Source organism: Hyla sarda, chromosome 9 (assembly GCF_029499605.1).
Source record: "Hyla sarda isolate aHylSar1 chromosome 9, aHylSar1.hap1, whole genome shotgun sequence".
NCBI classification, from domain to species: Eukaryota; Metazoa; Chordata; class Amphibia; order Anura; family Hylidae; genus Hyla; species Hyla sarda.
In genome coordinates this window covers 185205-208463 of record NC_079197.1, presented here as the reverse complement: position 1 = coordinate 208463, position 23259 = coordinate 185205, and the positions used below count along the sequence as shown (strand labels likewise).

At 46.3% G+C, this 23259-nt stretch overlaps 1 protein-coding gene across 1 annotated transcript in view; it reads left to right on the top strand.

Annotated features, from left to right (window-relative positions):
* The window catches only part of BRD3 (bromodomain containing 3), a gene marked incomplete at its 5' end in the record, with an annotated part of 83173 nt that overhangs the window by 37649 nt on the left and 22265 nt on the right, over positions 1-23259 (top strand). The window contains 6 exon segments of the mRNA XM_056541083.1: positions 3973-4187; positions 6603-6974; positions 8977-9105; positions 9788-9979; positions 10726-10997; positions 14928-15226. Coding sequence (XP_056397058.1) covers positions 3973-4187; positions 6603-6974; positions 8977-9105; positions 9788-9979; positions 10726-10997; positions 14928-15226 — 1479 coding nt within the window.

The window sequence follows — 23259 nt, the reverse complement described above, 5'->3', positions numbered from 1 at the left end:
ATATATATATATATATACACATACACATACACACACACATATGCAGTGGGGCAAAAAAGTATTTAGTCAGCCACCAATTGTACAAATTCTCCCACTTATAAAGATGAGAGGCTGTAATTTTCCTCATGGGTTATAACCTCAACTCTGAGAAAATATTGGCCCATTCCTCCATGCAGATCTCCTCTAGAGCAGTGATGTTTTGGGGCAACACAGACTTTCAACTCCCTCCAAAGGTTTTCTATGGGGTTGAGATCTGGAGACTGACTGACTAGACCACTCCAGGACCTTTAAATGCTTCTTAGGAAGCCACTCCTTCATTGCCCAGTTTGTGTGTTTGGGATCTTTGTAATGCTGAAAGACCCAGCTATGTTTCACCTTCAATGCCCTTTGGGATGGAAGGAGGTTTTCACTCAAAAAAAAAAGATACATGGCCCCATTCATTCTTTCCTTTACACAGATCAGTCGTCCTGGTCCCTTTGCTGAAAAACAGCCCCAAAGCGTGATGTTTCCACCCCCATGCTTCACAGTAGGTATGGTGTTCTTTGGATGTAACTCGGCATTCTTTCTCCTCCAAACATGACGAGTTGAGTTTTTACCAAAAAGTTCTACTTTGGTTTATCTGACAATATGACCTTCTCCCAATCCTCTTCTGAATCATCCAAATGCTCTCTAGCAAACTTCAGACGGGCCCGGACATGTACTGGCTTAAGCATGGGGACACGTCTGGCACTGCATGATTCGAGTCCCTGGCGGTGTAGTGTATTACTGATGGTAGCCTTTGTTATTTTGGTCCCAGCTCTCTGCAGGTCATTCACTAGGTCCCCCCGTGTGGTTCTGGGATCACCGTTCTTGTGATCATTTTGACACCACGGGGTGAGATCTTGCGTGGAGCCCCAGATGGAGGGAGATTATCAGTGGTCTTGTATGTCTTCCATTTTCTAATAATTGCTCCCACAGTTGATTTCTTCACACCAAGCTGCTTGCCTATTGCAGATTCAGGCCCTCATTTACTAAGAAAATCGGGTTGTAAGTCTATGTTGCTTTCTTACCCGACTGCTTTTTTTCCCCTGGTATTTATTATTATGTCGCATCCTGTTTGTCGCACTGGGTTTTGTTGGTTTTGGTTTCCAACTAATCTGAGCTGTCGGGAAAAAATCCACAACAATACAACAAATTCGGGTTGTAAACCTTTATAAATACGTGGGAAAGCTCAGAAATGTCGGGTTACGCCCCTTTTTCGGGTTTGGGAGAATCCACATCGGGTCCGTCGGGAAAAAATGTTTGCATCGTGCCGCAGACTGGCGCACGATGTCTGCGACATGGCGCAGACAAAGATGCGACAAAAGAGGTCGGGTTTAGAATAGTAAATGAGGGCCTTAGTCTTCCCAGCCTGGTGCAGGTCTACAATTTTGTTTCTGGTGTCCTTCGCCAGCTCTTTGGTCTTGGCCATAGTGGAGTTTGGAGTGTGACTGTTTGAGGTTGTGGACAGGTGTCTTTTATACTGATAACAAGTTCATACAGGAGCCATTAATACAGGTAACGAGTGGAGGACGGAGGAGACTCTTATAGAAGAAGTGACAGGTCTGTGAGAGGCAGAAATCTTACTTGTCTGTAGGTGACCAAATACTTATTTTCCACCATAATTTGCAGATAAATTCGTTAATAATCAGACAATGGGATTTATGGATTTTTCTCATTCTGTCTCATAGTTGAGGTTATAACCTATGATGGAAATTACAGCCTCATCTTTATAAGGGGAAGAACGGGTACAATTGGGGGCTGACTAAATACTTTTTTGCCCCACTGTATACATATATACAGACGCACATACATATAGACTCATATATACACATACACATATATACATATATATACACATACATATATAGAGAGACACACATACATATATATATATAGTTATAGACACACACATAGACATATATATATATAGTTATAGACGCACATAGACATATATATATAGTTATAGACGCACATAGACATATATATATAGTTATAGACGCACATAGACATATATATATAGTTATAGACGCACATAGACAGATATATAGTTATAGACGCACATAGACGTATATTTAGTTATAGACGCACATAGACATATATATATAGATAGACACACATAGACATATATATATATATATATATATATATATATATATATATATATATATATAGTTATAGACACACATAGACATATATATATATATATATATATATATATATATATATATAGTTATAGACACACATAGACATATATATATAGTTATAGACACACATAGACATATATACAGTTATAGACACACATAGACATACATATTGTTATAGACACACATAGACATATATATATATAGTTATAGACACACATAGACATATATATATATATAGTTATAGACACACATAGACATATATATATATAGTTATAGACACACATAGACATATATATAGTTATAGACACACATAGACATATATATATATAGTTATAGACACACATAGACGTATATTTAGTTATAGACATACATATTGTTATAGACACACATAGACGTATATTTAGTTATAGACGCACATAGACATATATATATATATATATATATATAGTTATAGACACACATAGACATATATATATATAGTTATAGACACACATAGACATATATATATAGTTATAGACACACATAGACATATATATATATAGTTATAGACACACATAGACGTATATTTAGTTATAGACACACATAGACATATATATAGTTATAGACGCACATAGACATATATATATAGTTATAGACACACATAGACGTATATTTAGTTATAGACGCACATAGACATATATATAGTTATAGACGCACATAGACGTGTGTGTGTGTGTGTATATGTATATATATATATATATATATATATATAATATATATATATATATATATATATATATATATATATAGTTATAGACACACACATAGACATATAGTTATAGACGCACATAGACATATATATATATATATATATATATATAGTTATAGACACACATAGACATATATATAGTTATAGACACACATAGACATATATATAGTTCTAGACACACATAGACAGATATATATATATATATATATATAGTTCTAGACACACATAGACAGATATATAGTTAGAGACTCACATAGATATATATATAGATATATATATATATATATATATATATATATATATATATATATATATATAGTTATAGACGCACATAGGTGCAGTGTTGTTACAGTAATAATTCTCCATGATGTATAAAGAGACCTGCAACAATGCGTCTAGAAAACTTACCCATAGCAACTCCCATTCTCCTTCCAAAACCCAGGCGGAGATCTGGTTTGTTGCGATCTGCAGGATCTTTTTGGTGTCAGCAGTGACTTCATGTTCTGCAGCATTGTCTGACATTTATCCCCTGATTTATGAATAGAATGCCATTACTGCTGTGACACTCAAGCTTCCAGGCATTATAATAGTGGCCATAAGTGGTTGTCACCCTGTGTATGGACCGAGCTGATGTGGAGACTTGGTGCATGAACACAAACCCTATAGCTATATGTCTTATGAGACCTGAGGGCTCCTCCGCCATCATGTCTTGGTCCCACCGAAGAGGCCACTTCCATAGTAGATGCTGGACATCACTGGGGGTCCATAGTAAATGCTGGACATCACTGGGGGGTCCATAGTAGATTCTGGACATCACTGGGCGGATCCATAGTAGATGCTGGACATCACTTGGGGGGGGGGGGGGGGTCCATAGTAGATGCTGGACATCACTAATAGATTCTGGATATCACTAGCATTGTCCATAGTAGATTGGGGGGTCCATCACTCTGGGGTCCATAGTAGATCCTTGACTTCACTAGCAGTGTACATAGTAGAGTCCATATTGCGTCTATATTCTTCACTGCAGATATAAATCAACACTTTACTTTCTTCTTGCAGCCACGACCCAAACCTCTGCCATCTCCACAGTCAGCCCCACAGTCCAGCTCACCAACATCGCTCCTCTAGTATCCCAGACGCCAGTCATCGCTGCCACTCCTGTGCCAACTATAACGGCTAACGTAACGGTACCAGTCGCCTCCGCTCCGCCGCCGCCTCCAGCAGCACCAGTCCCAGTAGCATCAGTTGTTCCTCCAGCCGCCCCAGTTGTAAAGGTAATGGCCGATGTCTATGTGTGGGGGAGGTTTGTGATAGGGGGGGGGGGGTCTGGCCTCACTTATTGGGGTAAGTGCACACTAGGCAGATTCATTGATTTATTTTTCCCTTTTCTTTTGGAATTCTGGATGGAGAATCCAGAGCGGATTACAGTATATTAAAGGGGTACTCCGGTGAAAACCTTTTTTCTTTTATATCAACTGGTGGCAGAAAGTTTAAACATATTTGTAAATTACTTCTATTAAAAAATCTTAATCCTTCCAGTACTTATTAGCTGCTGAATGCTACAGAGGAAATTCCTTTCTTTTTGGAACACTGATGACATCACGGCCACAGTGCTCTCTGCTGACATCTCTGTCCATTTTAGCAACCATGCATAGCAGATGTATGCTAAGGGTAGCATGGTGGCTCAGTGGTTAGCACTGATGCCTTGCAGCGCTGGGGCCTTGGGTTCAAATCCCACTAAGGACAACAATACTTAAAGTGTTAATATTATTATTATTATTATAACGTCAGCAGAGAGCACTGTGCTCGTGATGTCATCAGAGAGCATTCCAAAAAAATAATTTCCTCTGTAGTATTCAGCAGCTAATAAGTAAAGGAAGGATTAAGCTTTTTTAATAGAAGTAATTTACAAATATGTTTAACTTTCTGCCACCAGTTGATTTAAAAGAAAAAAGGTTTTCACCGGAATACCCCTTTAAGGGATTTTGAAGAGAAATCCGCCACAGTAGATATACGGCAAATTTACAAGTGTGCATTGACCAGCGCAGGTCGTCCTATAGCCGGGGTCCAATTGGGGTCCAGAAAAAAACACAATTTTATCCACAACCCTCTGGAGGATGTGATCAGGGCTCCAGCTCAGCTACATTGTGTACTGTGTATCTCTGGGGTTTTCTGAAGCTGATCCAGTCAGTAACCAAATCGCCAATTAGGCTGCGTTCATATGGCTGAAAATGTGTGGAATGTCCGCACGAAAAACACAGGCTGACGCTCCGCACATTTAATTAATCCGGCAGGCACTGAGACCGCGCGCAAATGTTCCATCTCCATAGAGGGCAATGCATTTCCAAGCAGAATCTGCTAAAAGAATAGACAAGTTCAGTCTTTCTGCCGATGCTGGAATCGGAATTTCCGCCATCTGCACAGTGCAGCAGGTTCCTGTTGAAATCCTGCAACGGAATGTCCGTGTGGAATATTCCGGCAGAATTTCCACAATTCTGCAAAAATTCTGCTTTGCTGAACGGAATTGTGGCAGAATTTCTGTGTTCTTAGAATGGGATTCCGCGCCTGAATTCTGCAAAATTTAAGACTGATCTTATATTTCTGTGGAAAGTGGAATTTCCGTGGCGGAATGTGGAGCGCAGAATTCCATTGAAAGTAATGGGCTGTAAATTCCAACAGAAATTCTTTCATGTAAACGTAGCCTAAGGGTACGTTCACACGTGCGGACCTCCTATATGCTGCAATACTCCGCTCCGAGCAGACACACAGCAATGTGCAAGTCGCCACACGCATGCGCAGTATACTCGCACATCGCGGCAGCTCTCGGCTTGGCTCATTGAGCAGGGAGAGCGGCCGCGATGTGTGCTAGTACACCGCGCATGCGCGGCAACTCGCACATCGCAGTGTGTCTGCTTGGAGCGGCGTATTGCCACTCAGAGCATGCACATATAAAGGCAGCATATAGGAGGTCCTTCAGCGGTGGTCCGCTGCGAAAATCTGCACGTGTGAACGTACCCTAAGGGTACGTTCACACGCGCGGATTTTCAGCGTATTTTATGCTGCAAATCCGCTGGTGAAGGCTCGCTCTATGCTGGCTTTACATGTGCCTGCTCGTATTGGCAATACGCCGCTACCAGCGAGTCGCAGTATACTCTCACATCGCGGGAGCTCTCTGCCTAGCTCAGAGCAGGGAGAGCGTCCGCGATGTGCGAGTTCGCCGCGCACATCGCTGCAGTGTGTCTGCTCGTAGCAGTGTATTGCCGCTACCACCAGGCACATGTAAAGCCAGCATAGAGCGGGGCTTTTTCCAGCGGATCTGCAGCTAAATACACTGCGAAAATCCGTGCGTGTGAACGTACCCTTAGGGAGATTATCAGGGGACATCCACACCTAGATCAGTGTTTTCCAAACACTGGGTCTCCAACTGTTGCAAAACTACAACTCCCAGCATGCCCGGACAGCCAACGGCTGTTGGAAGTTGTAGTTTTTCAACAGCTGGAGACAGTGTTTGGAAAACACTGACCTAGACTGAGGGGGAGCCCCAATAAGGAAGAATTGCCCCACCCTACACCTGTGTAGTGCAGCTCCCCCTGCTGGCCAGGCATAGGCGCTGACCAGTCCTCTCTGGTGTATGGGTCACATCTCCCATCAATTACCAACCACTGCAGTTATTGTTCTTCTTTATGTAGAAAAAAGGTGTAAAGAGAAAAGCGGACACCACCACCCCCACCACATCCGCCATAACCGCCAGCCGCAGTGAGTCGCCCGTACCGATCTTGGATCCTAAGCAAGCAAAAGTGGCGAACAGGAGAGAGAGCACCGGGCGCCCCATCAAACCACCAAAGAAGGATCTGGAGGAAGGAGAGATTCCGCAGCACGCAGGCAAGAAAGGCAAACTAACCGAGCACCTGAAATACTGCGACAGTATCCTGAAGGAGATGCTGTCCAAGAAGCACGCCGCCTACGCCTGGCCCTTCTACAAACCGGTGGACGCCGAGGCCCTGGAGCTGCACGACTACCATGATATCATCAAGCATCCCATGGACCTCAGTACTGTAAAGGTCAGTCCTTCTCTGGATTCCTCATCTATAACCCAGGGAGACTCCTCTTTATCAATATTAGTAAAGGGCCAGGTGTCTGATGTGTAAGGTCGCTAAGGATCGGGGAAAACTGCATTTACATAGGCTCCCATTGTATACCTTTCTATGGGCAACATATCCTACTGCATGATGGGCCGTTCACCAGTGGGATAAGTCAGGAGCTTTTGCTGGGTTATATGTCAAATGGATGCAGTTATTGTGATGTGAACAGGGTCTTACTGGTAGACGTCAATCTTAACCTCTTAACGACCCATGACATATTAAGGAGCTATGGCATGCTCCTGACTCCAGCCTGCACTATACTGGGTGGTCTGCAGCTGATATCAGTAGCTGGGGGCCACAGTTAGTATGCAGCAACTGAAAGGACATTTAAATGGTCCCTGGTGGTGTAGTGGTGTGGATGGTCCCCACGCAGAGTGATTGTGGGCGGGAGATCCACTGTTTAGGTAGCTGTAGGGCTTACCTCTCCTTCTGTGCTTCCTGTGGCTGTCAGGACCACACTAGATCAATCGAGCACAGGGCACACTGATCAATGTGGTTAAATAGTACTGCGTTGATCTGTATGAAGAATCTAATGTTTCCCCCTAAAAGTCCCCTTAGGGACCAATTAAGTTTTTATATAAAAAAAAAAATCTAATTGAGATTCACCCGGGTTATCCAACAGGAGGTGTTTAAAAATAAATAAATAAATAAACCTCTACTTACCTCCAGCTCTCCTTCTCCGGTCCTCTGGTACGATAGTCTTCCTGAGCTGTGGTGTGACCGTCGGGCCCTGGAAGCCCCCGGCCCAATGTGTCATTCTGCCGCCCAGCAGTATATAAACATAATTAAAAAGAAACCTGTTTGGTATCACCTTGTGCAGTATTGTCCCAACCATTAAAATATAACATTGTTTATCCCAAATGGTGAATGGCGTAAAAGTGAAATAAACAGCAATTCTGGAGTTTATATATTTTATTTCTTTTTTAATCACATCATGTCATATAATAAAAATTAAGCAAAAAATTATCAGTACCATAATGGTCCCAATAAAAACTTTAGATCACGGCACAAAAAATAACCCTCATACCACCCGTATATGTGAAAATAAGAAAGTAATTGGGCATAAGTTCTAATGCCAATAAAAAAAAAGTTTACAATTTTTTAAAAGTAGTAAAACTTGACAAAAACTATACAAACTGGGTATTGTTGTAATCAGGCCGACCTAAAGAATTAAGAAAACAGTTAATAGTATAAATAGGAGGCGATCTTTATAATTTTTTTTTTTTTTTTTTTTTTTGAGCATATGTTATGGTAAAATGAAAGGTGTCATTACAAAGTACAATTGGTCCCACAAAAAACAGGCCCTCATATAGGTCTGCAGATAATAAAAATAAGAAAACTTAGAACTATTTAAGGATGAGGGGGGTCAAAAGTGCAAAACATAAAAATTGGCCTGGTCCTTAAGGGGTTAAAAGGTTTCCTATTTTATGTAAATAAAGGTTAACAATTGTATGTTTCACCTCCGCTCAGTAGATCTGCTGTCGATGAATGGTCCTTGTCCCAGGGCTGGTTCCATCATGGACTTCTCTCTGGTTTTCTGCATTGTGTGAGTGCAGATAATCTACTGAAAGAGACACAATTCTCTCTAGTCTGCCGTTACCTTCACTGTTACAAGGAAACAAAACCTCAGCTGTAGGACGTGGCAGGGTTTCTGCTGTTGGGCCTGAACAAAGTACCATTCACTGACAGCAAGGAGAGCATGAGAGAAGGCCAGCAGCTAAAACGCGGTGTACTAGGACGAGCCCATGTTGTGGATGGAGCAGGGATGGCGGTCAGGATTGTAGTTTGGAAGAGACAGGACATCTGCCACATCCTGAGAATACGAGAGTAGTATGAGGTTGTTCTAGATGTGTTTCTTCCTACATGCCCCATCTGCCCCCGTCTCCATTATTTATTCCCGCTCACTTATGTTTCATTGTAGAAGAAAATGGACGGTCGGGATTACCAGGACGCACAGGCTTTTGCAGCTGATATACGGTTAATGTTCTCAAACTGTTACAAGTACAACCCTCCGGATCACGAGGTGGTCGCCATGGCCAGAAAACTCCAGGTAAGTGCAGAGTCACAGACATCTTGGGCTGGATTGACACTAGTGTAATACAGAGTGTCTGGCAGCCGTAGTGAGAGTTATCGGGGGCATCACTGTGGTCTTCAGACATTGTCCATGAATGGATAATACTACAGCACAATCATGTCTGCAGGTGGTACCGTCAGTAATGGCGCCCACACAGCACCCACATCTCTATCCTGTCTAAGCACGTCCAATGTGTATGCAGAGAATAAGGAATATAGCACCTGGGAGTAATGCTCTAGGGCCCCCACAATCTTAATAATGGGGTCCCAAGTCTCCTGTTGATGTGTAGTGGCAGACATGTGGTCTGTGATGGCCAATACAGCTCAGGATCCTGGAGGTCCCAGTGATCGCACAGTTATCTCCTGTGAATGTGGGGAGGGGAGTTTTCATGGCTGAACAATCCCTTTAATGACTTTATCAGTTGCAGATGAATATTAATTTGTCTGGCTCCTCCCTGTCACTGTTAGGCTCCACCCTCTGTCATGTGACTGAGGTGGCACATGCATATAACGGTCGCTGATGTGGGAGACATGGGCGCCTGGTTCCTGCGGCTCCTCTACCTGTCCCTCATCCTGGTCTTCCTCTCCTGTCACTTCCTCTGCCCCCTACTCGTCCTCTTCTTCCTCCTCAGTATCGGTGACCTGATCTGTTTCCACAGGATGTTTTTGAGATGAGGTTTGCCAAGATGCCAGATGAGCCAGCAGAGCCCGCTGCCCCTCCGCCAGCAGCTGCCCCAGTGGTCAGTAAGAGTGTAGAGAGCAGTCACACCAGCGAGGAGAGCTCGTCCCAGTCAGACAGCTCAGACTCTGAAGAGGAGCGCGCCACGCGGCTGGCCGAGCTGCAGGAGCAGGTAAGACATGTGAACGGGCACACACATACAGCTGGGGTATCACCCATCAGGAGAAGAAGTTATGGGGTCCCCTGTGTGATTGGGGCAGTGGTCAGGTGTGCTGCTGCTATAATCACACAGGACCCAGAGTTATAATCCTGAGATGATCTCCTTTAGGGTCTATTCACACGTACAGTATTCTGCGCAGGTTTGATGCACAGGATTTTCTGCTGCAGATTTCAATGTAAACTGTTTGACTGACCACAGCTTGAAATCCTGCGCATCAAATCTGCGCAGAATACTGTACGTGTGAATAGACCCTTAAAGGGGTCATCCATGGTATGAAAAACAAAGGTACTTTGATCGAGCACCACATCTGTCCTCAGGTTGTGTGTGGTATTACAGCTCAGCACAATTCACTTCAATTGAACTGAGCTGCAATACAACAGACAGCCTGAGGACAAGGGTGGCGCAGTTTCTGGAAGAAAGCCGCAATAAATTTCTAATTCTAGATATCCCCCTGTGTGCGCACACACAACTATCCCCCGTATGCGTCAGAGCTTGAGCATATTCTCCCTGAGCCATGGATTTTTCTGTGGTATGTGCGGGTTTAGCGCCATTCAGTGTGGCTAATCTGCCTCCAGGATGTGCGATTTCCACGTGGACACGTCCCTGTTATACACATCCTAGTTTTCTAACGCTGTCCTATAGATGGTGTGACTAACTGTAGAGGATAAGTATTAAAGATTCTTTCTCCATCCTCACAGCTGAAGGCCGTACATGAACAACTGGCTGCGCTGTCCCAGGCCCCTGTCAATAAACCAAAGAAGAAGAAAGAGAAAAAGGAAAAGGAGAAGAAGAAGAAGGATAAGGAGAAAGAGAAGGAGAAAGAAAAGCACAAGATGAAAACGGAGGAGGAGAAAAAGATTAAATCTGCGCAGCCGGTGAAGCCCGTCCCTCCCAAAAAGGCTCCGGCGAAAAAAGCAAACAGCACGACAGCAACCACTACATCCAGCACAGCCGCCCCCACCGCCAACAGGTGAGCGCCAAATGGCTTATCACACTGTGTACGGCTACATGTACAATACATGGGGGGGCAAGCGGGATACAGGTGAGCACCATGGCTGTGATCAGCTAATTACACTGTATACAGCTATATATAGAATACATAGGGGGTATATAGCTATATTATATAAAATACATAGGGGGTATATAGCTATATTATATACAATACATAGGGGGTATACAGCTATATATATATATATATATATATATATATATATATATATATATATACAATACATAGGGGGTATACAGCTTCATATACAATACAGGATATACATCTACACGTACACCTACATATACACTAGGTAGGATAGGGGGTATACAGCTACATATACACTACATAGGATAGGGGGTGTATAGCTACATATACACTACATAGGATAGGGGGTATACACCTACATATACACTAGGTAGGATAGGGGGTGTACACCTACATATACACTAGGTAGGATAGGGGGTGTACAGCTACATATACACTAGGTAGGATAGGGGGTGTACACCTACCTATACACTAGGTAGGATAGGGGGTGTACAGCTACATATACACTAGGTAGGATAGGGGGTGTACAGCTACATATACACTAGGTAGGATAGGGGGTGTACACCTACATATACACTAGGTAGGATAGGGGGTGTACACCTACATATACACTAGGTAGGATAGGGGGTGTACACCTACATATACACTAGGTAGGATAGGGGGTGTACACCTACATATACACTAGGTAGGATAGGGGGTGTACACCTACATATACACTAGGTGGGATAGGGGGTGTACACCTACATATACACTAGGTAGGATAGGGGGTGTACACCTACATATACACTAGGTGGGATAGGGGGTGTACACCTACATATACACTAGGTAGGATAGGGGGTGTACACCTACATATACACTAGGTAGGATAGGGGGGTACACACCTACATATACACTAGGTAGGATAGGGGAATATACACCTACATATACACTAGGTGGGATAGGGGGTGTACACCTACATATACACTAGGTAGGATAGGGGGTGTACACCTACATATACACTAGGTAGGATAGGGGGTGTACACCTACATATACACTAGGTGGGATAGGGGGTGTACACCTACATATACACTAGGTAGGATAGGGGGTGTACACCTACATATACACTAGGTAGGATAGGGGGGTACACACCTACATATACACTAGGTAGGATAGGGGGGTATACACCTACATATACACTAGGTAGGATAGGGGGGTATACACCTACATATACACTAGGTAGGATAGGGGGGTATACACCTACATATACACTAGGTAGGATAGGGGGTGTACAAGTGAGCACAATGTCTGATCAGCACACAAAGTATTGGCACCACCTAATACACGCTGGGCATGCACATTTATATGAAACAATTAGATCAACTAAAATAATGAAAAAGCTTCCGTGTAAAAACAATGCACATAGATCACCACAAAATCTTCCTAAATATGACAATCTTTGACTACATAAACATTGCGGAAGAATGTATACTTATCAAGATAGGCCAAAAACAGCCTCAAGAAAAATGACACAGTACAAATGTTTAACCCACCGCACCATACAAACCTCTGCTCCAAATACAGGGCTAACACCCCCACCCAATATACATGGGTGCAAACAATGCCTGTACAGCATGGTTCACCAATACAGATGATGGAGCTGGTATCACCCATTAGGCAGCATGTACTGGTGACCCACACGTGGGCTGTATATATAGAGATGAGACCGTGGGGCTGGTATCACCCATTAGGCAGCATGTACTGGTGACCCACACGTGGGCTGTATATATAGAGATGAGACCGTGGGGCTGGTATCACCCATTAGGCAGCATGTACTGGTGACCCACACGTGGGCTGTATATATAGAGATGAGACCGTGGGGCTGGTATCACCCATTAGGCCACATGTACTGGTGACCCACACGTGGGCTGTATATATAGAGATGAGACCGTGGGGCTGGTATAACCCATTAGGCCGCATGTACTGGTGACCCACACGTGGGCTGTATATATAGAGATGAGACCGTGGGGCTGGTATAACCCATTAGGCCACATGTACTGGTGACCCACACGTGGGCTGTATATATAGAGATGAGACCGTGGGGCTGGTATAACCCATTAGGCCACATGTACTGGTGACCCACACGTGGGCTGTATATATAGAGATGAGACCGTGGGGCTGGTATAACCCATTAGGCAGCATGTACTGGTGACCCACACGTGGGCTGTATATATAGAGATGAGACCGTGGGGCTGGTATCACCCATTAGGCAGCATGTACTGGTGACCCACACGTGGGCTGTATATATAGAGATGAGGCAGTGGGGCTGGTATAACTCATTAGGCCACATGTACTGGTGACCCACACGTGGGCTGTATATATAGAGATGAGACCGTGGGGCTGGTATCACCCATTAGGCAGCATGTACTGGTGACCCACACGTGGGCTGTATATATAGAGATGAGACCGTGGGGCTGGTATCACCCATTAGGCAGCATGTACTGGTGACCCACACGTGGGCTGTATATATAGAGATGAGGCAGTGGGGTTGGTATAACCCATTACGCCACAGGTACTGGTGACCCACACGTGGGCTGTATATATAGAGATGAGACCGTGGGGCTGTTATCACCCATTAGGCAGCATGTACTGGTGACCCACACGTGGGCTGTATATATAGAGATGAGGCAGTGGGGCTGGTATAACCCATTAGGCCACAGGTACTGGTGACCCACACGTGGGCTGTATATATATATATATAGAGATGAGACCGTGGGGCTGGTATAACCCATTAGGCCACATGTACTGGTGACCCACACGTGGGCTGTATATATAGAGATGAGACCGTGGGGCTGGTATAACCCATTAGGCAGCATGTACTGGTGACCCACACGTGGGCTGTATATATAGAGATGAGGCAGTGGGGCTGGTATAACCCATTAGGCCACATGTACTGGTGACCCACACGTGGGCTGTATAGAGATGAGGCAGTGGGGCTGGTATAACCCATTAGGCCACATGTACAGGGGACCCACACGTACAGGGGACCCACACATGGGCTGTATATATAGAATTGACAGTAGGGGCTGGTATAACCCATTAGGCCACATGTACAGGTTACCCACACGTGGGCTGTATATATAGAGTTGACAGTAGGGGCTGGTATAACCCATTAGGCCACATGTACAGGGGACCCACACGTACAGGGGACCCACACGTGGGCTGTATATATAGAGTTGACAGTAGGGGCTGGTATAACCCATTAGGCCACACGTACAGGGGACCCACACGTGGGCTGTATATATAGAGTTGACAGTAGGGGCTGGTATAACCCATTAGGCCACACGTACTGGGGACCCACACGTGGGCTGTATATATAGAGTTGACAGTAGGGGCTGGTATAACCCATTAGGCCACATGTACAGGGGACCCACACGTGGGCTGTATATATAGAGTTGACAGTAGGGGCTGGTATAACCCATTAGGCCACATATACAGGGGACCCACACGTGGGCTGTATATATAGAGTTGACAGTAGGGGCTGGTATAACCCATTAGGCCACAAATACAGGGGACCCACACGTGGGCTGTATATATAGAGTTGACAGTAGGGGCTGGTATAACCCATTAGGCCACATATACAGGGGACCCACACGTGGGCTGTATATATAGAGTTGACAGTAGGGGCTGGTATAACCCATTAGGCCACAAATACAGGGGACCCACACGTGGGCTGTATATATAGAGTTGACAGTAGGGGCTGGTATAACCCATTAGGCCACATATACAGGGGACCCACACGTGGGCTGTATATATAGAGTTGACAGTAGGGGCTGGTAACACAAACATGTTAACCTACTGAATGATCTGTTTCACGTCTCCCCGCAGCAAACAGCCGAAGAAAGGCGGAAAACAACCTCCATCCGCGGCCTATGATTCCGAGGAGGAGGAGGAGGGGCTTCCCATGACCTATGACGAGAAGCGGCAGCTCAGCCTGGACATCAACCGGCTTCCAGGAGAGAAGCTGGGCCGTGTGGTTCACATTATACAATCACGAGAACCTTCTCTAAGAGACTCCAACCCCGATGAGATAGAAATTGATTTTGAAACCTTGAAACCCACAACCCTGAGAGAGCTGGAGCGATACGTCAAGTCCTGTTTACAGAAGAAGCAGAGGAAACCTTTCTGTGAGTAGATGGGGGAGGGGGTAGAGTCTCCTCGGAATCACTACTCACACTGTGGCCCCTTCCTGACACCGTGGTACCTAAAAATGATTAGTGGGGTCTTTACAGATGATGGGAAGCTGAGCTGGATGCATCTTACGTTGAGGGGTTTTCTCACAGGTTTTTCTGCAGAATATTCTGTTTCAGATTTTCACTGTGGACTGTACCACTACACATGTAACGGGGGGGTAAAATCTACAGCAAATCCTCACAAAATTCAGCCTGGTGCACGGATTAGGGGCAGGTTTATTGTAAGATCCAGAGAAGAAAATAGGCTGCTAGTCCTGATGACACTGCTCTATAGAACTGCAGCACAGGTTGGCAGTATGACGTGCACCAGGGACTCCACATGAGAGGTCTGTAAGGGGTCCATCAGGGGCCACAGTGGTTGGCTGTATGGTGGACCCCTTACATGTAGTCTCTGGTACACATTGTGGTGTTGTAGTAGTTGGCTGTATGGAGGACCCCTTACATGGAGTCCCTGGTGCACATTGTGGTGCTATAGTGGTTGGCTGTATGGTGGACCCCTTACATGGAGTCCCTGGTGCACATTGTGGTGCTATAGTGGTTGGCTGTATGGAGGACCCCTTACATGTAGTCTCTGGTGCACATTGTGGTGTTGTAGTGGTTGGCTGTATGGTGGACCCCTTAAATGGAGTCTCTGGTGCACATTGTGGTGCTGTAGTAGTTGGCTGTATGGTGGACCCCTTACATGGAGTCCCTGGTGCACATTGTGGTGCTGTAGTAGTTGGCTGTATGGTGGACCCCTTACATGGAGTCTCTGGTACACATTGTGGTGCTGTAGTAGTTGGCTGTATGGTGGACCCCTTACATGGAGTCTCTGGTACACATTGTGGTGCTGTAGTAGTTGGCTGTATGGAGGACCCCTTACATGGAGTCTCTGGTGCACATTGTGGTGCTGTAGTAGTTGGCTGTATGGTGGACCCCTTACATGGAGTCTCTGGTGCACATTGTGGTGCTGTAGTGGTTGGCTGTATGGTGGACCCCTTACATGGAGTCTCTGGTGCACATTGTGGTGCTGTATGGTGGACCCCTTACATGGAGTCCCTGGTGCACATTGTGGTGCTGTAGTAGTTGGCTGTATGGTGGACCCCTTACATGGAGTCTCTGGTGCACATTGTGGTGCTGTAGTGGTTGGCTGTATGGTGGACCCCTTACATGGAGTCTCTGGTGCACATTGTGGTGCTGTATGGTGGACCCCTTACATGGAGTCCCTGGTGCACATTGTGGTGCTGTAGTAGTTGGCTGTATGGTGGACCCCTTACATGGAGTCTCTGGTGCACATTGTGGTGCTGTATGGTGGACCCCTTACATGGAGTCTCTGGTGCACATTGTGGTGCTGTATGGTGGACCCCTTACATGGAGTCTCTGGTGCACATTGTGGTGCTGTATGGTGGACCCCTTACATGGAGTCTCTGGTGCACATTGTGGTGCTGTAGTGGTTGGCTGTATGGTGGACCCCTTACATGGAGTCTCTGGTGCACATTGTGGTGCTGTATGGTGGACCCCTTACATGGAGTCTCTGGTACACATTGTGGTGCTGTATGGTGGACCCCTTACATGGAGTCTCTGGTGCACATTGTGGTGCTGTATGGTGGACCCCTTACATGGAGTCTCTGGTACACATTGTGGTGCTGTAGTAGTTGGCTGTATGGTGGACCCCTTACATGGAGTCTCTGGTACACATTGTGGTGCTGTATGGTGGACCCCTTACATGGAGTCTCTGGTACACATTGTGGTGCTGTAGTAGTTGGCTGTATGGTGGACCCCTTACATGGAGTCTCTGGTACACATTGTGGTGCTGTAGTAGTTGGCTGTATGGAGGACCCCTTACATGGAGTCTCTGGTGCACATTGTGGTGCTGTATGGTGGACCCCTTACATGGAGTCTCTGGTGCACATTGTGGTGCTGTATGGTGGACCCCTTACATGGAGTCTCTGTTACACATTGTGGTGCTGTATGGTGGACCCCTTACATGGAGTCTCTGGTACACATTGTGGTGCTGTAGTAGTTGGCTGTATGGTGGACCCCTTACATGGAGTCTCTGGTGCACATTGTGGTGCTGTATGGTGGACCCCTTACATGGAGTCTCTGGTGCACATTGTGGTGCTGTATGGTGGACCCCTTACATGGAGTCTCTGGTGCACATTGTGGTGCTGTAGTGGTTGGCTGTATGGTGGACCCCTTACATGGAGTCTCTGGTGCACATTGTGGTGCTGTATGGTGGACCCCTTACATGGAGTCTCTGGTACACATTGTGGTGCTGTATGGTGGACCCCTTACATGGAGTCTCTGGTGCACATTGTGGTGCTGTATGGTGGACCCCTTACATGGAGTCTCTGGTACACATTGTGGTGCTGTAGTAGTTGGCTGTATGGTGGACCCCTTACATGGAGTCTCTGGTACACATTGTGGTGCTGTATGGTGGACCCCTTACATGGAGTCTCTGGTACACATTGTGGTGCTGTAGTAGTTGGCTGTATGGTGGACCCCTTACATGGAGTCTCTGGTACACATTGTGGTGCTGTAGTAGTTGGCTGTATGGAGGACCCCTTACATGGAGTCTCTGGTACACATGTGGTGCTGTAGTAGTTGGCTGTATGGTGGACCCCTTACATGGAGTCTCTGTTACACATTGTGGTGCTGTATGGTGGACCCCTTACATGGAGTCTCTGGTGCACATTGTGGTGCTGTAATAGTTTGCTGTATGTTGGACCCCTTACATGGAGTCTCTGGTGCACATTGTGGTGCTGTATGGTGGACCCCTTACATGGAGTCCCTGGTGCACATTGTGGTGCTGTAGTGGTTGGCTGTATGGTGGACCCCTTACATGGAGTCTCTGGTACACATTGTGGTGCTGTATGGAGGACCCCTTACATGGAGTCTCTGTTACACATTGTGGTGCTGTAGTAGTTGGCTGTATGGTGGACCCCTTACATGGAGTCCCTGGTGCACATTGTGGTGCTGTAGTGGTTAGCTGTATGGTGGACCCCTTACATGGAGTCTCTGGTACACATTGTGGTGCTGTATGGAGGACCCCTTACATGGAGTCTCTGGTACACATTGTGGTGCTGTATGGAGGACCCCTTACATGGAGTCCCTGGTGCACATTGTGGTGCTGTATGGTGGACCCCTTACATGGAGTCTCTGGTACACATTGTGGTGCTGTAGTAGTTGGCTGTATGGTGGACCCCTTACATGGAGTCTCTGGTGCACATTGTGGTGCTGTATGGTGGACCCCTTACATGGAGTCTCTGGTACACATTGTGGTGCTGTATGGTGGACCCCTTACATGGAGTCTCTGGTGCACATTGTGGTGCTGTATGGTGGACCCCTTACATGGAGTCTCTGGTACACATTGTGGTGCTGTAGTAGTTGGCTGTATGGTGGACCCCTTACATGGAGTCTCTGGTACACATTGTGGTGCTGTATGGTGGACCCCTTACATGGAGTCTCTGGTACACATTGTGGTGCTGTAGTAGTTGGCTGTATGGTGGACCCCTTACATGGAGTCTCTGGTACACATTGTGGTGCTGTAGTAGTTGGCTGTATGGAGGACCCCTTACATGGAGTCTCTGGTACACATGTGGTGCTGTAGTAGTTGGCTGTATGGTGGACCCCTTACATGGAGTCTCTGTTACACATTGTGGTGCTGTATGGTGGACCCCTTACATGGAGTCCCTGGTGCACATTGTGGTGCTGTAGTAGTTGGCTGTATGTTGGACCCCTTACATGGAGTCTCTGGTGCACATTGTTGTGCTGTATCGTGGACCCCTTACATGGAGTCTCTGGTACACATTGTGGTGCTGTATGGTGGACCCCTTACATGGAGTCCCTGGTGCACATTGTGGTGCTGTAGTAGTTGGCTGTATGGTGGACCCCTTACATGGAGTCCCTGGTGCACATTGTGGTGCTGTAGTGGTTGGCTGTATGGTGGACCCCTTACATGGAGTCTCTGGTACACATTGTGGTGCTGTATGGAGGACCCCTTACATGGAGTCTCTGTTACACATTGTGGTGCTGTAGTAGTTGGCTGTATGGTGGACCCCTTACATGGAGTCCCTGGTGCACATTGTGGTGCTGTAGTGGTTAGCTGTATGGTGGACCCCTTACATGGAGTCTCTGGTACACATTGTGGTGCTGTAGTAGTTGGCTGTATGGTGGACCCCTTACATGGAGTCTCTGGTGCACATTGTGGTGCTGTATGGTGGACCCCTTACATGGAGTCTCTGGTGCACATTGTGGTGCTGTAGTGGTTGGCTGTATGGTGGACCCCTTACATGGAGTCTCTGGTGCACATTGTGGTGCTGTAGTGGTTGGCTGTATGGTGGACCCCTTACATGGAGTCTCTGGTACACATTGTGGTGCTGTATGGAGGACCCCTTACATGGAGTCCCTGGTGCACATTGTGGTGCTGTATGGTGGACCCCTTACATGGAGTCTCTGGTGCACATTGTGGTGCTGTAGTAGTTGGCTGTATGGTGGACCCCTTACATGGAGTCCCTGGTACACATTGTGGTGTTATAGTGGTTGGCTGTATGGTGGACCCCTTACATGGAGTCTCTGGTGCACATTGTGGTGTTATAGTGGTTGGCTGTATGGTGGACCCCTTACATGGAGTCTCTGGTACACATTGTGGTGCTGTAGTAGTTGGCTGTATGGTGGACCCCTTACATGGAGTCTCTGGTGCACATTGTGGTGTTATAGTGGTTGGCTGTATGGTGGACCCCTTACATGGAGTCTCTGGTACACATTGTGGTGCTGTAGTAGTTGGCTGTATGGTGGACCCCTTACATGGAGTCTCTGGTGCACATTGTGGTGTTATAGTGGTTGGCTGTATGGAGGACCCCTTACATGGAGTCTCTGGTACACATTGTGGTGCTGTAGTAGTTGGCTGTATGGTGGACCCCTTACATGGAGTCTCTGGTGCACATTGTGGTGTTATAGTGGTTGGCTGTATGGTGGACCCCTTACGAGGACTCCATGTCCCTGGTGCATATTGGGGGGCGCAGTCTTGCCCCTGATTTATAGTGGCTGATGAGTCCTGTAGTGAGAGCTTTGATTATATCCTCCGGTCCACGCCCCCTTCCCCCATCTTTTCCGTCCATATTTCAGGCTTCATTTCTGCATTTCCATTTCCATCACTTTCCTGCAGTGTTCTGGTTCTGTGTGGTTTGGAGTGAACAGGATGACGCTGTGTATAATGTATACGAGGACAGATTAGATCCTTACACGAGGACAGATTAGATCCTTACACGAGGACAGATTAGATCCGTACACGAGGACAGATTAGATCCGTACACGAGGACAGATTAGATCCGTACACGAGGACAGATTAGATCCGTACACGAGGACAGATTAGATCCGTACACGAGGACAGATTGGATCCGTACACGAGGACAGATTGGATCCGTACACGAGGACAGATTAGATCCGTACACGAGGACAGATTAGATCCGTACACGAGGACAGATTAGATCCGTACACGAGGACAGATTAGATCCGTACACGAGGACAGATTAGATCCGTACACGAGGACAGATTAGATCCGTACACGAGGACAGATTAGATCCGTACACGAGGACAGATTAGATCCGTACACGAGGACAGATTAGATCCGTACACGAGGACAGATTAGATCCGTACACGAGGACAGATTAGATCCGTACACGAGGACAGATTAGATCCGTACACGAGGACAGATTAGATCCGTACACGAGGACAGATTAGATCCGTACACGAGGACAGATTAGATCCGTACACGAGGACAGATTAGATCCTTACACGAGGACAGATTAGATCCTTACACGAGGACAGATTAGATCCTTACACGAGGACAGATTAGATCCTTACACGAGGACAGATTAGCTGCTTACACGAGGACAGATTAGCTGCTTACACGAGGACAGATTAGCTGCTTACACGAGGACAGATTAGCTGCTTACACGAGGACAGATTAGCTGCTTACACGAGGACAGATTAGCTGCTTACACGAGGACAGATTAGCTGCTTACACGAGGACAGATTAGCTGCTTACACGAGGACAGATTAGCTGCTTACACGAGGACAGATTAGCTGCTCACACGAGGACAGATTAGCTGCTCACACGAGGACAGATTAGCTGCTCACACGAGGACAGATTAGATGCTTACACGAGGACAGATTAGATGCTTACACGAGGACAGATTAGATGCTTACACGAGGACAGATTAGCTGCTCACACGAGGACAGATTAGCTGCTCACACGAGGACAGATTAGCTGCTTACACGAGGACAGATTAGCTGCTCACACGAGGACAGATTAGATGCTTACACGAGGACAGATTAGATGCTTACACGAGGACAGATTAGATGCTTACACGAGGACAGATTAGATGCTTACACGAGGACAGATTAGATCCCTATACCAGGACAGATTAGATCCCTATACCAGGACAGATTAGATCCCTATACCAGGACAGATTAGATCCCTATACCAGGACAGATTAGATCCCTATACCAGGACAGATTAGATCCCTATACCAGGACAGATTAGATCCCTATACCAGGACAGATTAGATACTTATATGATACATTTTATCTTTATACCACGAGAGATTATGTCCCAGATTTATCAAACTGTGTGAGAGAAAAAAGTGATTTTTCCCACAGCGACCAATCACAGCTCAGCTTTCACTTTACCAAAGCTCGTTAGCTGAGCTGCGATTGGTTACTATGGGAAAATCACTCTACAGTGATCCCTCAATTTACAATGGCCTCAGGTTAGAATATTTTCATCATACAATGGTCTTTTTCTGGTCTTTTCTGGACCATTGTAACTTGAAACCAGACTCCACATACAATGCTACAGACAGTCCAGATCTGCAAACTGAGTCAATGGCTGGAAGAACCGACCCAATCAGAATGGACATTCACTGGTAAATCCCCTGTATTCCTAAAGTGTATGCACTGACTGGTGTCTGGTAGCGCCCCCTACAGTACTGGGAGGTATTACATGTTCTGTATTACTCTTTACCTGTGCCAGGGATAGCTGCTCCAGGTGGGGACAGCTCCATTTTACTTTTTTTTGGGACATTGTGTGTACTGTACAGGACCCTGAAGCTCCAGTGCTCTACATAAACAGCAGATCTTTCTTTTATATGTAAGGATTTGCTTTATCTATATTAGTTATCTTGTTATTTTTATTTAATCCTCACTTTTCTCATTCAGCTCCATTGGGGGACACAGGAACCGTGGGTATATTTTGCTGCCACTAGGAGGCTGACACTAGGCATACAAAAAATAAGTCTGCCCCTCCCAGCAGGGTATACCCCGCCTACTGCCTTAGAGACACTCCGTTTTAGCTTAGTGTCATAGGAGGCAACATGGGCCTGGATTGCTCCAGGCCTGGTCTATTTATTATTTTTTAGAGTTAGATTTTAGCATTTTTTTCTTCTTTTTTATTTTTTCAAGTTAGGGGGCGACAGGAGCATGGCACTGCCTATTTCCCCACGTGCGACTGAAGGGCACGATTCCATAGAGTATGGTCCGTTAACCCTTCCTCGCCACCGGCCAGCATCAGGTCTGTACCTTGGGTCCGGGTCGCCTGTTGCCTCTGCTCGCCCCGCTTAAAGAAGCCTGGTATGATGCAGCAGGCTTAGTCTGGTGACGACTTCTGGGGAAGAACTTCTAAGGAGGTAAGTATACCTCCATAGCAGGTGAGTATCTACACCCCTCACCCCTCTACATCTGCCTACGGCTCCTCAAGGGTTAAGGGGGAATACTTTATTCACTTGGGGGGCCCCCTTATTGTTATGGGGTGGGGGCATTCTTGGACCTGTCACTATTTTGGGGGCTCTGACCGCAACCGTGACATCTGTGGGCTGCAGTATCCCCACACATGGTGGGGCAGCTGCCCCTCCTCCGGTTGGCATTTGGGCTGTCCGGTTATATATCCCCGGCAGCCGTTCCCACAGTGGCATATTCGGCCGGGAGCC